Raw genomic sequence first — 19,427 nt, 5'->3', positions numbered from 1 at the left:
TAAAGAAGCTGAACTCTTTTCAAAAAAACCTTATTTGGAATCCAGCTCCTCTGACTAAAAATTACTGAAGTAGTTAAACCTTAATCTTTCAAAGTCCAAAGGAAAATGTTGAGTTGGTGACATTCATTCAGTGAGCTAGTGGCAGGGGCAGAACTAGAATTTTTATTGCCTGATTCTCATCCAGTGGTTGCTTTGCTATGGAAATCCTGGGTCTTTTCTGTCTCTCCTCAATATCTCTATCTTGGCCGCAATCCCCCTTCCCTCCTAAAAAAAAAAAAAAAAAGCTGGATCAACAGCCTTGAATCTGGGAACCATGCCAGAAGGGCTTATGAAAGATATTGCAAGTAGGACCTCACTATCATATCACCTTCTAGGATCCTCAAAGGAGGAAAACAGCAAAGTATGAAAATAGCCATACTTTAGAAAAGTATGAAAATAGCCATATATATGCATTTACCTAATCTTTGAGATGAAAATATAAAGTATAAGATCACTTACTGGCTTTTTAAAGAGGAATGTCCTCTGATTGTGTCAACCAAATGTGGATGCAAGCAGGACTTCCAGACTGCTAAAGAAACCTAATCAAACTCCTTTATGTGAAAGCTTAATTGTGATTCTGAACATACAACTCCAACAGAGTGTACAGAAATATTAACAAGGCTTTTACAATGAATTTGGGTCAAGGGCAACACAGTACTTAATAGGTTTGTACACAAACACCCTGGGAGCAAGCTCCATTATTTATCCTAGTTGCTGTGCCATAGCCAATGTAGTTCACATCCTTTACCATACATGCTGGAATAAAAAAGAACTCCCTCTTAAATCCAACTAGGAAGCCAAACACTGGAACAATCCTTCAGACTTATTTTCGTCCTGAAATCTCAAGGGAAATGCCCTTTGATATCCTCCGTAGGCCGTATTTGCTGGCTTTAGTACACCTTAACGTTATTTTAACACTACTATTACCAAATTTGATAAATATTTGATCTTTGGCTTTTCCAAGACTACATATGAAAAACAGAAATTGCCCTGAAAAACCAAACATCCCATGAATTTTCACCCCACAATCCCTGGTTAGAGGGGCCTCTTAATTTTTCCCTGTGTTCTCCTTTTGTTGATTTTTCCCTTGGACATCTGGTGGGTAGAGAAGCCCAGTCACAATGTGTCCATGCAAGTAATAATGTCGTTTTGGACAATTTCTTTAATTATCTGATTGCCTCTGGTATTCTCTTCATTCTCCAACCCTCTCCGTTCCACAAAATCAGTGGCTCTCAACCTTAAGTGCACACTAGAATCACCTGGACATTGGAACAAAAACACTGAAGCCAGGTCACAGCACTAGACCAAATGAAAATCAAAATCTCAAGGGGTAGATCTCAGTATCCATTTTTTTTTTGTAATCATTCGTTCGTTCGTGTCCTAAGTGATTCTAATCTAAGGTGAGAGTGGAGAACCTACATCCTAAAAAATTAGGACTTTGGAATCCTGCTTTTGGTACTGTCACGTCCCTCCTCTGAAGGGGAAAGAGAACAATAGAGCCAACTATCTATTTAAAATAAGAAAAGAAATAAATTGTCAAACAAATCAAAAGGCAAATGCTTCCTAACGATGTTCAGAGCTTTCAGTTGGGTTTTGAAATATCCAAAGGTATATGTCTTATTTTGCCTTTTCTTATTCAACATTTCCAATAAATGCTTTCTGGTATCTTTGATAGAAAGTCGTTTTGCACTCTAAAGCACATGATACAGAGTTTTTCACTAAAGTGAAAGTAGTCTCCATGCTACGTGCTTGAAAGATAAGGATAAGCAGTGGTTAATTTATTACTGTTTTCTATCAAAGTGGAGAACGTTCTGTTTTAGCTCCATTTCATATGGCTCTGCACAATAAGAAAACATCAGGTGTCTCATATTTGAAAGTGTACTGTTTTCATCAACCTTAAGAGAAAAGCATTTTCCAGAAAACTAGTCTACAATTTCTATCAGTTAATTTTTACTCCTAAGTCTTTTAAGCTGTTGCCTAACCTCTTTTCATTACAGGTATTTAATTTAAACCATTAAATTAATAGACAATTATATCTCTTTAACTAAGCTTGCTTGGACTGTTTCAAACATATACTTACTTCAAGCATTCACTCATGCCAATAGCAAGAAAATAAAAATCTTTTTAGCAAGGTAATAAAAATCACACAGGATATTTCTTATCTCACTTGTTCTCTTTATTTCTTACCTTCATGGGAGGTTTTCGGCATAAAAATGAATGCTTACCCATTACTGTCAAGTACCTGTCTTATTGCTGCATGCTTTTGTCGTAAATCACAACTATCCTTCTTTAAAGCTGCCTGAGTATCTAATGATAACATCTTATCACACAGTCTAAACATGGGAGTTTAAATGGGGATAAATGAAAAACAGAGGCCAACAAATCAAGCAGGTTGACCATTCCAAAAATCATAGGGTATAAAAAAAAGACCCCCCCCTCCCCCACACACACCCCTCAATTTCAGGGACAACTCAGTTTCAAAATTCAAAAATGTTAAGAGTGACTCAGGAGTCTATTACAGGCGAGAAGGTGGTTTTGACTCACCAATTCCAAGGCCAAAAAATCCCCATGTGTCAAAGGTCAAATATTTTAGATTTCACCCTTTCAAAGGCCAAAGATAACTTTCTTACAAAAAAGTACAGAGCCTCATATATAATCCATGGTTCTGTCAGAGACTCTCCAACCCCCAGGGTAATAATTGCTTCAGAGTACATTTTTAAGTTCTGAATAATTATTCTCAAGATTGATCCTTCGCAAATTTATTATCCTATAAGATGATTTTTTTTCCCCACTTTTTAACAAGAAAAAAGGTAGGAAAAAGCTGAAGTTCCTCTTCTGTTTGCTGCACTGCCTTCCCCTCTAGTTTGGCATTTCCTGCCTTAGGCTCAGCTTTTCTGAAAGGACCTCTGCCAGTGGCATAGATTTCAGAAAGGCTATTTTGGGGTTTTTCTTTGGAACTTGTCAAGGACCAAGAACTACAGGGTGTTAAAAACCTAGTACTCATCAAAACTCTACTAAAACTTTGAAGAGAGATGGATTTGGTAAATTTTAGAACATTTTTGATGGTGAACAAACATTTGTGTTCTCATTTGAAGTTGTTGACTCATGAACCATGGCCTTTCTGGGCACAGAGATCATTTGTCACTAATCTCAGTGGCCATATTTCCTAACACTCATGACACATACTAATTGTATACTGGATATAAGAATAAAATGAATAAATAAAGGAACGAGTAAACGAATCAGTTATTGAATAAATCAATGTATCACCAAAGCTGATATGTCTTTTTTAACTCTAGGCTCACCAATTTTTGTCAAATGGAATATTTCAATATGACTACTGACTTTGAAAAAGTTAGTGTCAGGCTACATGACAGACTGAAAAAAAAGGGAAAAAATAACCTTGACATACTTGGAAAATCAAATGAACAGTAGCAGCAGATGCTAATTGATTTGGGACAGAGAGCAGAATGATCTTTGGAAATAAGAAATGTCAACAATAAGAAATGCTGTGTCAGGAACTCAGGGCAAACAAAAGATGCCTTCAGGCCTCTCAATTTCTCCTAGCAAATTGTCTTCTAGAAATTAAACAGCTGAAAAGACATAGTGGCAGACATCTATTATACACCTCATTTATTACACAAGCAAATAACCACTTAGGGGAAGAAGTCTTCTTTACCAATAAAGAAATGACAGATTAGCAGTGGGGACCTACTCTGTCTTGGAGAGTAAAGAGCACATTTGGCTCAACAAGATTACTTTCAGGAAACCAAGGTAAATGTCAAGAGTTCCAGCTTACTTCAAACGTATCTAATGGAGGCCCTTGAATCTGGTCCAGAGGAGAAATAACTGCCAAGGAGAATGCTCGTCTCTTAGCTCTCCTCATTCCCATCCATATTCCCCGCTGGAAAATCCTGATGTAATCCATGCACTGTATGCTAACATGCCTCAGGAAAATCCAATAGCTACTCCTAGCTTGCAAAAATCATTCCAAACACTGCATCTTAGCAATTAAGCACTCTTTGCTTACTGTATTTTGCTTGTACTCCCATCACAGTACTTAGTACCATGTGCTTAATATCATAATTATTTTTTGAGATTGATTTCCCCATCACATTGCGAACGGCCTTTAAAAAAAAAAAAGCTTATTTTAATCAACAACTTCTCACGTCAAAGGAAACAAAATGTGTTGAGAATCTATTGTCAGTCACTATGGTATTCATTAACTCCATTCGCCAAATATTTCTGGTTCTCTACCTTTATAGACACAGGGTAGCACTGCATTTCTTCATCCCCTTGTAGCTGGTTGAGGACTGGTGACTAATTCTAGTCAATGAGTTACAAATGGAAAGGATACATGTCACCCCCTGGTAAAAAACATTTAATGGATGACGCAATACCATCCAGATTCTCTTTTCCCTGTTTTGGTGGCTAGCCACATTCACAGCAGTGACTATTTCACCACCTTGCATCCAAAGTAATTACGATGAGCTGAGCACCCCTCCTGTAAACTGATGATAGACATATTGCATGAGCAAGAAATAAAATCTTGTCTTTCTAAGTCACTCATATTTGGGGTTGTTACTTCAGAAGATCCTAACTGACTGATAAGTGTGCCATCACAAATATTTTTGCATGTATAATTTGATGTTTACAATAACCTACAGATATAAAAGATATGAGCAATATTTTATAAATGTACTTTACAGAAATAAATAATAAATAATTATGTATTATTTAATAAATAAGTAATCAGCCCAAGGCCAAGTAGTTTTATCCATTCCTTCATTCAATAAATATCTACTGAGCGCTGCTCTGTGCCAGACTATGTTCTAAGGAGCCAAGATAAAGTAGTGAATGAAGAGGAAAAGGTCTCTGCTCTCATAGCTTCCATTCTACCAAAGACATTTTTTTAAACTTCACATACAAATAATAAAAACCTCAGACAGTGATAAGCGATATTTAGAGAATTAAAATCCAGTGATAGGACAGAAAAACGGGTGGCTAATTATATTAATCAGAGAAAGCCTCTCTGAACTGATTATTTTTAGGCTGAGATATGACAAGCAAGAGCCAGTTGTGCAGATATCAAAAAAGGAGCAACGGCCTATGCAAAGGTCCTAGGGCAGAACAAGGTTGTCGAATAGATAAAGTGTCAAAAGTCAGGGTGGCCACCTCACAATAGACAAAAATGGAAAGCGTACAAGAAAAAGCCAGAAGGTAGAAAGAAGAAAAGCCATATAAGTTTTGTATCAAAATAAGGAGTATGAATTTGATTTTCTGGGCAACGGGACCCACCATGAGAGTTTTAATCAGATGTGTTTGATTTCTGCTTTAAAGAGTTTGTTCTAGCTGCATGTGAAAAGTGGACTGGTACAGAAAGTTCAATGTGGTGACTACTACAGGAGTCTACAGAGTATGGAAAGAAGGAGACAGATGTAGGACAGGGTGTGGAGAGTAGAGTCAGCGAGACTGGTGTGTGGCCTGAAAGTGGAGGGGCATCGGAAGGATAAGAGTCGAACAGAACTTGGCTCAAATAACTGGGTAGATGGTGCTTTTATGTGCTGAGATGGAGAAAAGTGGAAGAGGAGGAGGTTTGCAGAGGTAGAAGAAAATCGATAATTTTATCTTATACGTGGTAACATAAGATGCCTATAAAATATCTATGTGTAGATGTCAAGTTGAATATATGATTAAGCTCAGGAGAAAGATTAAAACTGCATAGAAATTTAGGGGTTACTGATATTGAGTGTCGTTAAAGTCCTAAAATAGAATGAAGGCATCTGAAAAGAATATAGAGATGAACAGGAGAAAAGAATCCATGGCAGATTCTCCAACCTTTAAAATGTCAGCAGGGGAAGAAGAACTGCTAAGGATACTGGGCAGAAATGGAGATATCAGGAAAATCAGGAAATACGATATCTCAAGAGTCAAGAAAAGAATGTATTTCAAAGAAAGGCATGGTCAGCTCTGCTCAATGCTCTGAAAAGTCACAGAAGAACGTGAGATTTAGCAAAATAGAGTTCATGGCTGACCTTGACAAATGTAGTCTTTGTGGAATGGTGAAGATGGAAGCCTTACAAGAGAGTTTGGGGAGGGTATGAGCTGAGTATGTATCAACGATGACAACAACAGGAGACAAATTAATTAAGAATTTTCCTGTGTGAATAGAAGCAGAAAAATGGGACGGTGGGTGGGAAGAGATCTGGGATCAAAGAAAGATTTTTCATTAAAAAAAAAAAAAGATCTTACTCCCTTACTCCCAATTCTATGACCAATGAAACACAAAGTCTTCACCAAGACCTCCGCCTGAGGTTTCGACACCCTATACACACGTGTTCTATTTACGTTGTTCACCATGTTAACCCGCCTTCCGTTGGAGTGGGGAGGGGGGTCTCCCTTAGCACTCAGGGTGGGTATTCATTGCTGAAAGTTTGAGGGTCATGAGGAAAAACCGCATTACATACTGCAGAGCAAAACACAAACAACAACGAACCTCACATTAAATATTCCAAGCCTTAAAGGTCCTGTCAGTTACCCTTCTTCCACTGCTTGGTCTTCCCTGGCCCTCTGTCCTCCAGAGCACCAAGCCCTCTGCTCTCTGCCTGGTTCCTCGCTCTCCTCCCTCTTGTTTTGCTTTCTTTTATTCTAACTTTTCCGTTCCCTCTCAGACAAAATGTATACACACAAAGCAAAAGGTCTGTGTGTGTGTGTGTATGGGTGTGTGTACTTTCCTGCAGAACTGCACAGTCTTTCTGGAGGTGGTGAGAGGAGTGGTCTTCTACTCCAAACAACACAGTTTCCTTTCAAAAAGTAATTCTAAAGCCAGTTCTTAATATAATACATTTTCCATCTTGTCTCATATATAAACCACCAGGCATAGCATCTGTCCTTACTAGGCTTTCAGCAAGAACCAGCTCTTGCCTTCCTCCTTCAGTGAGAAAATGAATGCAGACGTGGTATTCTGATATAACTTCAACAAGTCCTTTCCACACAACGGGGCCTTCACTAAGGTCTACTGAGCTGCATGATACGACGCTGCTGTGTTGAGAGGATATTCACTGGCTCCTTCTTATCTTAAGGTTAAAATAAGGCAAGACATTGATTTACTATTGAGAACAGAGAAATAGTCACAACATCACAGATTTGGGGGTTGTGTTTGTTTGTAGGTCCTAAATGTTTAGATCTCAGTATGCTATGTTTATGCAGTCTTTCTTTTTTCTCTAGGAACTTTAGTTACAATATATAAAAGGTAAATGAGATTTGGCTTTCTGTGGCCACTAAAAACCTATATCAATCTGAGATCACCAGCCCCTCAGTTGAAGAAAAGTAACATAAAAATCCAACAATCCATGGCAAAGGTATTTGAACATACAAACATGCTTCCCTAACTTTTGCAAATTTCGGCCCTTCTAAAAAGGTCACTCAGAATAAAATACATTAAGAAAAGAGTGGCATTCCATTCTGAGTGAAGAATCAAGTTTTTAGACGCCAATGTTACCAGGATAAAGAAAAAGATGCAGGAGTTAGTAAAAAAGTACAACATGACTAACATCCTGTATTCAAGGGCCCTTTTCTCATAGGATTCAAATTGGTCATTTAAAGACATTTGGCCAAGAGAAGAAAGACTCAGAATCTTCTGGCTCCTTTAACCAATTTACTGTTCATGTGTCCATATACATAATTGAAAGTATATTGAAGCTCAAAGCAAATGGCCCACAAAGCCAGCATTGCTCACACAAAGGCACCACCCACAGTCTCTGGAATCCCAGTTTAGGACAGAAAGCCCAGTGACATAAGAAGAAGAGAAGGGAAACTAATAATTAGAATATAATCAAGAGTCTTGACTGGTTCCCATATGCCCAATCCCTGCCCTGCCCATCGGGTACTCCTGCTTCCCCTTTAAATTTAAACTCTGTCTTTCCTAATAGGAGCAAAGTACATTTCTTTTATACAAAGCACTTCATCATGATGGAAAGAAAATAGTTAAAAAGTCTGATACATTTTGGAACTGATGACTCTTAAGTCCCTCAGTGTTACTATAGGCAACTGGGACTGCAATATCAAATCATATGCCCATGCATGCGTGCTCACACACACAGGCAGAAATACTGGGAGTGAAATTAAATTATGCAGTTCAAATTTTTTTATTAATTGCTTTTTCCTCAAAATCTAAGGGTAAAACAAAACAAGGGAAGAACTAGTTGGGCAAAAATAGTACTTAGTGCACTTGGAGCTAAATGTAACAACACAGATGCATTGCAGAGAAAGGTTAAATCAGAAATACAACATTGGTCCTTAATGCTCACCTGTACAAGAGAAGTCATCCACGCGGATATATCCCGGAACACAGTCACAGCGATATAACCCAGGCAGGTTGACACACACAGTATTGGCATGACAGTAATGCATCTTAGCTGCACACTCATCAATATCTGAAGGATTAAAAAAAAAGAAGCAATATCATGGTTAGTCGAATGATTAAACCAGAGTGCAATCTTCCTCCAATAAAATCAGAAAAGGTGAATACCCATTGAGACTAAAAGAAAAAGCAAGATATATTATAAACACAAAGCTCAAGTGCGAATTCAGCTGGTGTATTAGATCTCACCTTGAGCTAAAAGTACTTCAAGAAAGATTCATGGTGCAACACAACAGTTAAAAACTCAAGAAGTATGAAGACTGAATTTACTATTATTAATCCCTCATTGTGGAGAAAGCTTGATTTACATGTCCGATAACAAGTAGCTATGTGCCCAGTGAATTGATACTAATTAATATTTATTAGGTGTCCACTCTACATGGTATAGCTGTTATCAGCAAGATCAAGGGAATCCATCCCCTCTCTGCTTATGTGTCTTACTAAGACATGCTTTAATCCATCTGTTACAAAATGATGGTGTAGCCAGTTTCTCCCATGTTATATGGTGAATACAGATAGCAGCTGTTGTCTAATGCAAATTAATGTCTTTCATCTTGACCTGGAAATCCATCCCATGTGACAGAATAATGAACTGATTCAACAAAAAGATCTTTTTCTCTTTAGAATGGAGGTCAAAGAATCACTTGCTTTCTCATAAAAGTTCACGATAATAATTAAAATAACTTATAACCTTAAATTCAGAGTTCGGTCTCTTCTGGGGTTGTTTTAAAACATGACCTTATGCCCATTATATTTGGACTGCTTATGTCTGATGGCTAGGAAAACAGAGGGATATAAACACAACACAGGAATCCAAGATAGAAAATGTGAATTCTTGTTCCGGTTCTGTTAATTACTAGTGTATGACTTGCATTTAACGACTCTCTGAGTCCCAGGATCCTCATTGGCTTTTCATAGGGTCAGCTAGAAACCTACAGCTTTATATCTTTATATGCAATTTATATAACTTAATCCACATGTAATTCCATGAGTAATGTACAGCGCTACTTGCATTTTAAAGTCTAGAAAAATGAGACTGAGGGAAGTTAAATATCAGGCACGAAATCATCCTATTAGAAGATGCTATCCCCGGGATTTGAACTTAGAAGTCAATTTCTTATTTACTATGATTTACTTCATGAAAGCACCTTGAAAGTGATAGTCAAATATACCATTACTATTAAGATAATCACTGAAGTCCTAATACCTTTCCTTCATGTACAGAAACAGAATAAAAACAGCTACGTTGAGTCGCTAGAAACCTTTTATTTATTTATTTTACAAGTATGAGTAAATTATTTTCTAATAAAATGATCCTGAAAAACATCAAATTCTCTTCAGTGCTAAAGATCTGTCAGCCTATAAAAATTCTTGTGGGGTAACTGAGGTCTTGGAAGGAGACTCACAGTTAGCAAGACTTCCATAACTATAAGAACAAAACAGCAGAAATTAGTGAAATAATTCATGCAACCAACAAAGTGTTCGATCTGCACAATACTATGCACTTCCCAAAGTGATCCAAGACATGCATAATAAAAACAAATGAGTGACAGAAATACAAAAACTATGTAAGAGTACATTGAGGAAGGGTGTGAAGGGAACTCTCCCAGAAATTTGAAATAGGACAGTAACTGCACACATACATGAGATGTAGTTCAAGTCTTTCTGGCTGTCAGGGCAGTAAAACTCTTTAACGAGTTGACACCAGGCATCATTTAAACATTTTGCTTCATATAAGAGTGAATATTATGAAAGTCAAGACGAAACATGCTTGAGGAAAGGAGTAATGATCACTTTTGTCTCCTGCTGCTAAGAAGTTGAAGAGATAAAGAACAAACTAACCACTGGATTTTTGGCAAGAAGTTCACTGCTGACCTTGACCTAAATAAGAGTAGTTTGGGGAAAGTGTTGGGACAAAACCTGACTGGAGTCAATTAAAGAGAGAATGGAATATAAGTGAGTGGAGAAAGAAAAACGTGAACCTTTTGAGATATTTTCCCAAAAAGAAAAGTGGGGTAGTAGCTCTAGCAAGACTTTGTGATGAGAGAGTCTAGCGCAAAGACAGAAAAGATCACAGCATATTTGTATGCTTTTGGGAATGATTCAGTACCGGTGAAGAAAAATGGTGATACAGAGCAGATCACTGCAGGAGCAGTTTTGGAGAAGGCAAGAGGATCTGAGCACCAGTGTACAAATGGAGCAAAGCAAAGTAAATAACAACAAGAATGAGGCCAAAAGATAAGGGAAGAGGTGAAGATAGATTGGCATATTTGGTGATGGGAAGGCTTGTTTTTTCTCAATGAAATGAAAAGAGAAGGTAACATCTGAGAATTATGAGAAGAAAAAGGTATTTGATGTTTAAAGAGAAGGGAGTGGTATCTATAATCATTTTGGAAAGAGGAAAAGAGAATTTAACAGAGTGTGTAGTAGGGTGGCTGAGGAGCCGCTAGTGATTTGTGGTCATATGTGTTAAGTTGAGAGCAGTCAGCATGGCCACGTGTTTTTCTCCAGTCCCATTCAGATGTCTGGGGCAAGTCCAGAGTAATTAGAAAGTTCAGTGTAATCAGAGATGAGCTTTTAGGTAAATAGATGAGTGAAAAAGAAAAAGATGCAAGAGAATTCAGGGTATGAGAAAGGAGGTGATGATAACGAGGTGCCAAGGAACCTCAACAATTAAGGAGAGAAGTGAGGACATGAAGGAGGTAGACAGTTGAAGTGAACTGGATATTTTGGTGGACACTGTGCTGCACAGCCCAGACATCTCTTTAGGACTAAAGAACTTATTCACGCAGCTACTGAGAATACTGCCTGCCAATAATCTTCAACTGTATAGCCTTAGGGAAATTGTCCCTAGCTGAAGAGAGAGGGCCTCACACTGCCATCCTAAAGGCAACCTACAATAAAGACTGACTCTCCTTCATCTCAACTCAAGATAATTCTACCCCAGGTTCAGAGTACTCAGTAGGATTGAGCTAACTTCTACTTCTACCCATCCTGTCGCCTTTCCGTCCCCCACAGGTGTTTATCCTTATAGCACTTCCTGATAAACTTCCTTGCATGTCAGTCTCCATCTCAGAGCCTGCTTCCTGGAGAACCCAAACCGCAGCAAAAACACTGTAGAAGGCAAGAACGATACAGGGAGAGAGCTATAGTACATGAGCTGGAAAACTAGAAAATGGAGCCATAGAGTGGTGTGCTCGGCATTAAGGTTTTGGAGGTGACTTAATTATTGTGGGTTACAAGGTCTCTCACATGACTACAAAAGAGCAGAAGAGCAGACCATTATAAGTGAGAGGTTGGGACAGCAAGAGAAGCCAGGTATCGGAGGGGGTTATTGGCATTAGTGTCATTCATCAAATATTATCAGTTCTCTTCCCTCTGGGTACATAAAGCAACTGTACTTCCCATTCTCTTCAAAGTGCGGCTCTATGACTAAGCGTGAACACTAATTATCTCTCCACTAAACTCTGAGAAAGAGTGATAAACAAAATGCCATCATGGACCTCACGGCCTGGTAAATGTTGAGGCAAACTTGGTAAGTTCTACCAAGAATGTAAGACTTTTTAACAAGGGGATCTGACCTACTCATGGAGGGACAGACAAGGATTCTTTTTATTTGAGACCCGAAACAGATGTGAAACAGGTAAAAGGGAGGGAAATAACATACTCAATAAATAAGAAAGTTTGAGAAGAATTAGAGGAAGGAGTTTTGCCTATTTAAAGTGAAACTAGAACTATAAACTCGGGCCAGATCCTGCTGGGCCTGGTAGGACACGTGAAGGAGTCTGGACTTTAATTGGTGTAGTGACACCATCCAATTTCTGTTTTTAAAATATCACTCAGCTGTAGTGAAGAGAATGGATTGGAGCAGGGCATGCTAAAGGCTAAATCATGTTGCTATTTTACTCACAAAGATAGAGCCATACTGAACTCCATCTCATTCTGTTGAGATGCCCAGACATTCTTTAAGATGAGAAACTAGTCAGGACTTGCCTTAGAGGCAATTCAGTCTTCAACCCATGAGCCGTAGCTTTCAATGAAGCTGCTGACTGCAATGAATGTGTCCCTATCATGGACCCTGTCAGCTCCCCCAAATGGAAAGCCCTAGCTCATTTCCCTTAGGCCACTGGATAAGTGCCGAGAGGTGTTCACCTCATCTAGATTTGAAGGAGTTACTTGGCTATAACAAGTTTATTTTAATTCCAACAGCCGAGCCATTTCCTTGTTTCATAGAATTCTAAGGCCTTGAATAAAAGTAGTTTCAAAAACCGGACATGGGAATGGTTAGAAAAAACCCAGTGAGAATTTCTCAGACAGATTTATCCAACTCTTGCTCTCCACAAGTCACCCAGACCCCCTGGCCATATATCCCTGCTGTTCTGCTGATGTGTCTTTGAGAAGGTTTTGTCTTCAGTTCTTACCACTGGTAATTTCAGCTCTTGCATATCTGATAATTTCCTGGTAGCAGTTCAGAAAAAGACAGCACCAAAATAAAGCAGAAAAGTTGACAAATGTACCAGAAAATTAAACTGTCACAACCTTATCTTTGTTGCTTATCCCCTATCGTGCAAACCCCAGATATAAAAACTACTTCTTGGTATAAATGAGGAGGAAAGAAATTAAAGTATTTGAAGTCATCCAGCTGAGCCCCTGGAGAAAAGATACTGGAAAAAAGTAGGAACTGACAACTTCCCTGGTTTCTGGATGGCGATGGGGTGTGGGGGAGGAGGGAAGGCGGGGAACGAGGGGAAAAGTACAACCCGCAGACAGTTTCGATAGGACTCAAGAGTGCTTCAAAATCAAAACTGATTATAGACAGAATTAAAACAGAATTAATATCTTCAGAGAGCTAGGATATCCTGTGAAAACAATCAAGCAATAGCGAACAATTGAGATTTTTTAAATGAGCTTAAGAGAAATGCCTCTTTTTGTTCACAGCCAAAAGATTCTGAAAGGCAATAAGTAATTACTGGAAAAACAAACAAACAAATAAACAAACAAAACACAGAACTCCATAGTGAAAGATTAAACTGACGTTCAGAGAGAGAAACTGAGTGGGCCCAAAGCCGAGAGGCAAGAAGCAAAGTCCGAGCCTGAGCCTCAACGTGGAAGTTGAACACACTCAAGTTCCAGGCTCAAGCTAATGATCTGAATTACTCTGGGAAGCTTTTCTAAGAAGAACCACAATTAATGTGACCTCTATTGGAAAAATTAACAGAGTAAAAAAATGCATCATTAGCCCCAGTGTGATACCAAGATAAATAAGAGGCTAATTAGTATATAACCTCAAAGGGTAAAACTAGGAACAGCCCCTGGCACCTGGTCAATACTTCGGAAATAGCTGTCATTTCTATATCTGGGAAACTATGCTAAGTACTCTACAGGTAGCATCTCATTCCTCCATTTATTCCTTTTAACTCCTGTAGAAAGTAGGTATCTCCATGACCTGATGACGCGCAGAGGTTTTTAGGTCACTTGCCTAAGGCACAAAGTCAGTAAACATAAGAGACTGAGTTTGAATCCACACAGTTTGACCTCAAAGTTAACATTGTTTTTACTGTGTCAGTTCCAGCCCTCAAGAACATCTAATCCTATGGCTGATAGATATACAAGATGCTGCTACAAAGAGTAAGGAATCAAGATGTCCAAATTCTACATCTGTGTGCAATGCTGTTCATAGCATTTGTTCTGGTATTACACTCCCTGTTAAAATAGCAATGCTATACGCTATACCATACATCACTGCTTCTTTGGCTTTTAAAATCAATCCTAACACTTTCACACTTTTGGCTCCACTGACTCAGTGTCCCAAAACAGGACACCTGAAACCCGCAGCTCCCACCTGAAACCCGCAGCTTACTAGAGTCTCTATTTCAGTTGCTTAAGACTATCCAGTGCCTCCAACAGGATTGGAAACTAGACACAAAATAAGAGCCTGGATGCTTTTTATTAAATATTGTTAGAAAAATGCCTATAAATAAGCCCCACTGCAATATATATATCAGTTTAACTATAGTAGGGCTCAAATTATGATTCATTCATACAGATTGCTTGTCACCTTTGAAATATTAGAGCTCATCTTCTGGTGGTCTTTTGAGGTAATAAAAATACAAGATTTGTGTTCCTCCCCTGGATGGTGAAGGAGTTTGTTTTTATTTTAAACAGGTATACTTATGGACTTTAAAATGAAACTTGATGTGGCATAATGATTCTTCACATATCACCAGCCTCTATGTGCATAAGAGAATTCAGAGCACAGATAGAACCGAATTTGGCTTGACCATCATTAAATTAGAAAGTAGGATTTGGTAGCAAAGAGAAAAGCAAATGCAAATAATTCTTTTAATAAAATGGTGTGATCTAGTCAGGCTTGTTCATGAAAATTTCCCAGAAAAAGGCAATCCGGGGAGGATGGGACCAGGAAGAAGGCATGGCACTCCCCGTGCATATTTAAAAAGGAAACAGGTAAAGAAAACCAATATTTATTGAGATTATGTTCTGTGCCAAGCACTGCATGCATCTCATCTCTTTATTCCCAACCATCCCATGGCCTGGCATCAGAAGCTACACGTAGGGTACCTAAAATTTCAACTCAGGTCTTTGAGACTCAGAGCATTCTTGCTCCACTCCAACTATTGGACCAGCAGCACTGGATTGATAGTCAAAAATGAAGTTTTATTCCTGCTTTTTCTACTGGCTAACTGTAGCACTGGACAAGTCACTTCTCTTCTCAAGACATCATTTTCCCATCTATAAAATGAGGGAATTGAACTAGAGAGCATTTAAATACCCCCCTGCTTCTAAAGTTCTTGACCTATTTAAGTTTTTCTGTCCACTCATCATAAAAGCCTGCCTCTGAAGCTTGAAGATGATCCAAATGCCTTTCCCGAGACACAAGTCCTAGAAAATACTATGAGGATGACCCGCGTCTTTACACTGTTTCTCTGAGTTGGCAGCTTCTCTGAAAAGAAGAACAGTGAGGACTAGCAAACAGATATTCGCACAAAACCATAGCTGCAGTGAGTACTCCATGGACTAGTAAAATAAAATGCAGAGCAATTCTACCAAACTTTAATCACCAGGCTGCAGAAATCATGAGTTATAAAAACATAGTGGCACTCCCCAGTCAGTTGCTATATTAGAACTAGTGATACGTTCCATCTGTGTTACACTAGATATTTTTTTTTTAAATCAGGGCCTATAAGGTCTCTGATTTGCACTTATAAAAATCCAGTGAGACAGACAAGTTGTGGATTATTACACCTTTTTTCATATGAGAAAATGGAGGCCCAGAAAAGATAGAAATAGAGGCCCAAGAGTACACAAATAATCATGGAGCTGATAACAGAATCAAAGTCTTCTGACTCTGCAATTCGGGTTTTAGCCAATGTTCCATGCTTCTCTATAATTATAATTTTCTTTCTAAAGCAAAGGGAGAAAAATCAAATGCCTATAGAATCTAGGGATATAAACCAAATACCTACAGAAGCCAGGTAGAAGATGTACATGCAAAATATGCCCCTTCCACAAATAAGGTGTCTCTTGTTTTTCTTTAAATCCCCTCCCTGAACCTCTCCCTCTCTCTCTCTACCCCTTACTTCCAAGAGCAAAGAAATGGTTCTCTCTTATAAAGGGGGGAGGGGATGGGGGAACAGTACAAGACCAATGATACATGGAAAGTGACAAGAAGCCTCAGTGGCAGAAGGACAACAGAAAGAATTTGGACTGTAGAAAACTAGAGCTCTAGTCAAGTAATGTCATGAAGGAACAGTAAGAGACATCACTTATATAGCACTGACAAATACTCTAGGCATAGTTTTAAGTGTTTTACAGGTATTATCTAATTCAATACTCAAAATAGCTCTATGAGATACATGTTATGTGTAATTAATCATCTTTAAAGGTGAGACATTAAAGACATAGAAATGTACATTAAATTATCTATGGCCGCATAGCTAGGTGTTGTACCTGGACTGCTAGGATATAAATTCAGGTAGCATGGCTGCAGAGTCTATACTCTGAACCCTACAATAGTGCCTCTCAGGGGCTGTGAGCTGGATCTCTAATCTTTCTAGAGAAGTTGCATATCCTAACATTAATTTTTTTTTAAATACTGGCTTCATTTTGTGTCAAACATTTTGAATCAAGCAAAACATATCTGCCTATATGATTTAATCCATGGATGTCTGTGCCTTAAAGCATCACAAGGAGCTTTAGTGGGCAAAGAAAGAAAAAGAGACAGAAAGAATAGGAAGGAGTGAGGAGGGGAAGGGAAAGGGAGGGGAGGGGAAGGAGAGAGAAGTGAAGAGAAGAGAAAAAATGACAACCTAGGGAGATACCGAGACAATGTCTATGGACTGAATTTTGTCCTCTCGGGAAAAAAATAATTCCTATGTTGAGGTCCTAGCCTCCAATGTGTTGCTGTTTGGAGACGGGTCCTTCGGGGGGATGATTACATTTAGATGATGTCGTGAGAAGAGTACCCTCATGATAACCTTTGTGCTCTTATAAGAGACACCACAGAACTTGCTCTTGCTTTCTCTCCGCTATGTAAGAACACAGGGAGAAGGCAACAATCTGCAAGCCAGAAAGACTGCTTTCACGAGAATCCAACCATGCCAGGAGCCCTGACCTAGACTTCCAGCCTCCAGAATTGTGAGTAAATTAATTTTTGTTGTTTAAGCCAAACAGTCTATAGCATTTTGTTATGGCAGCCCAAGCTGACTAATATAATAACTCTTTAAATTTCTCAGTTGCCTGATGAAATCGATTTTTATATCACAGTCTAAGATACGTGTCAAACAAACATGTTGCCTGCCATATCAAATATTTGCAGATTAAAAATTCAAAGAACCTTTTGGTCATCCCATGCATAGTAAAGAAGTCTTCTTAGACAGGCTTAACGACACCATAATATAGAAGTTAGATCACTGGATTTCTGACATTATGAAAGTATTTTCCATATATAACTAGGTCAGATATTTGGAAGTTCATGCTAAGATGCCTCCCACCCTGCGGGGTTTAATTTCAGAGTCAAACAGTACTATCATAAAGTAACACATCTCTTTTTGCCATTAAAAATCACAGCATACCAATTTCTAGCTGACACTTTTGAAAAAGCAACCTAAGGTATCGTTCCATAGCTTTCTTCCCAACCCGGCATTTCTGACCTTTGAGAGTACACACACAGTGATGCTGAGTGTCTGCAAGGAAAGAAGCATGCTGAGTGAAAAGGTGATGAATGCAGTTTGGGCCTCAGGCTGCATCTCAGCTTATCTGAATCTACCAAAGTCTGAACTCTACAACCGCTAGTGGACCAACAAAACCAGTGAGTGCTTCCAAAAAGGTTCAAGGTTTCCTCGTGAGCTGTGAGTTAGTTGGTCTAATCAAAGAACACACTAGAAGTGTAGGAGCGATGGTCTTGTATTCCCTACAACTGGGAAAGGAAAGTCAAGAGGTGTTGAGAAACTGCTGGATTCCACAAGCAGTAAAGACTGCAGAGGTCAGGGGGATGTGGTCCCTGCCTTCTGACTTTTATGCTGAGTGAAAAGAGCCAGACCACAGAGGACATGTATTAAACCAGCAGAGAGGCAGTCACACGAACATGACCCTTCTTAGCACGGTCCAAGTTCTACGAGGGAAAATAGTAGCTAACTCCAAAAAAGGGACTGAGTAAGGACTCGCCCAGAAGACTTTTGTTTTGAGTCTTGAAGAGGCAAGAAAGATGGCTTCATAAAACGTTGATGGCCTTTCCTTATTACTTCGATTGAACTGCAGTAGTTAGTCTTTTCCCTCCTGGCTTTACTGAGATATAAATAATTAGCATGTAATACTGTGGAAGTTTAAGGTGTACAATGTGTTAATTTGTTACACCTATATACTGCAAAGTGGTTACCACCACAGCCTTAGCTAATGTCTCCATCGCATCATATAACTACCATTCCTTTGAGATTTAAAACCTACTTTCTTAGCAACATTCAAGTATATAATACAATATTATCAATTATCATCACCATGCTGTACATTAGATCTCCAGAACTTGTTCATCTTACAACTGAAAGTTTGTACTCTGACCATCAGCGGATGAATGAATAAAGATGTGGTACACACACATACACATACACATAAACACACACAAACGCGCGCGCGCGCACACACACACACACACACACACACACACACACACGAAATATTATTCAGCCATAAGAAAGAAAGAAATCCTGCCATTCGAGACAGCATGGATGGACTTTGAGGGTATTATGCCAAGTGAAATAAATCAGACAGAAAAAGACAAATACTGGATGATACTACTTATATGTGAAATCTAAAACAAACACAAGAAACCTCAGATTGGTGGACTGGGGAAGTGGGAAACGGGAGATGTTGGGCAGTTATTCTTTTGCTTTACGAAGATAAAGGAAAGCCAGCAGAGAGCAAATGAGATGGGAGAGTGCAACGCTAGCAGCGAAGTCATCTGTATTCTCTTTATCTCAGTTGCAACAATTCACTGCAATCAGAGGTAGCATTTACTGATCACCACTATGTGCCAAGCACAGTTTTAACAACTTTGCATGTATTAATTCATTACATCTTCACAAGTGCCACACAAGTAGGAAAATGTTAATATTTTTATTTTATGGAGCCACAAGAGGTTAACCAGCTGGAAGGTGACCTCGGGGAATTTGAAACCGTAGTAGCTATTCTTCTTCGCTACAAAGAGTATCTATTCTTCCTCGCTACAAAGACACCTTAGTTTACTCCTTCTCAATAAGAATATCCACCTTCCTTGGTTAATTAAATAGCAATTTCCCATAGTCACCTGGTCAAATTATTCATTCACCATTTTCGCCACACGGTCAAAATAAAGTGCACAGGCTTTAGTCTATTAAAACTAAATTATTTGTTTGTATCTAATTTACAACAGCATCAAATTAACCAGTAATTAAATACACAAACAAACAGGGGC

General features: G+C 38.7%; 1 protein-coding gene across 5 annotated transcripts in view; it reads right to left on the bottom strand.

The window, feature by feature from the left end:
- NELL1 (neural EGFL like 1) overlaps positions 1–19,427 on the bottom strand; it is a 719,285-nt gene that overhangs the window by 361,333 nt on the left and 338,525 nt on the right. For all 5 annotated transcript variants that reach the window (XM_039865670.1, XM_039865651.1, XM_039865633.1 and 2 more), the window contains one exon: positions 8,349–8,474. In XM_039865670.1, the coding sequence (XP_039721604.1) occupies positions 8,349–8,474 (126 nt within the window). The remainder of the gene's footprint in view (positions 1–8,348; positions 8,475–19,427) is intronic.

The sequence above is a fragment of the Pteropus medius genome, unplaced genomic scaffold, assembly GCF_902729225.1.
Source record: "Pteropus medius unplaced genomic scaffold, Ma_sr-lr_union100, whole genome shotgun sequence".
Classification (NCBI taxonomy): domain Eukaryota; kingdom Metazoa; phylum Chordata; class Mammalia; order Chiroptera; family Pteropodidae; genus Pteropus; species Pteropus medius.
Note: the sequence above shows the minus strand (reverse complement) of the source record. Positions and strands in the feature narration are given on the sequence as shown.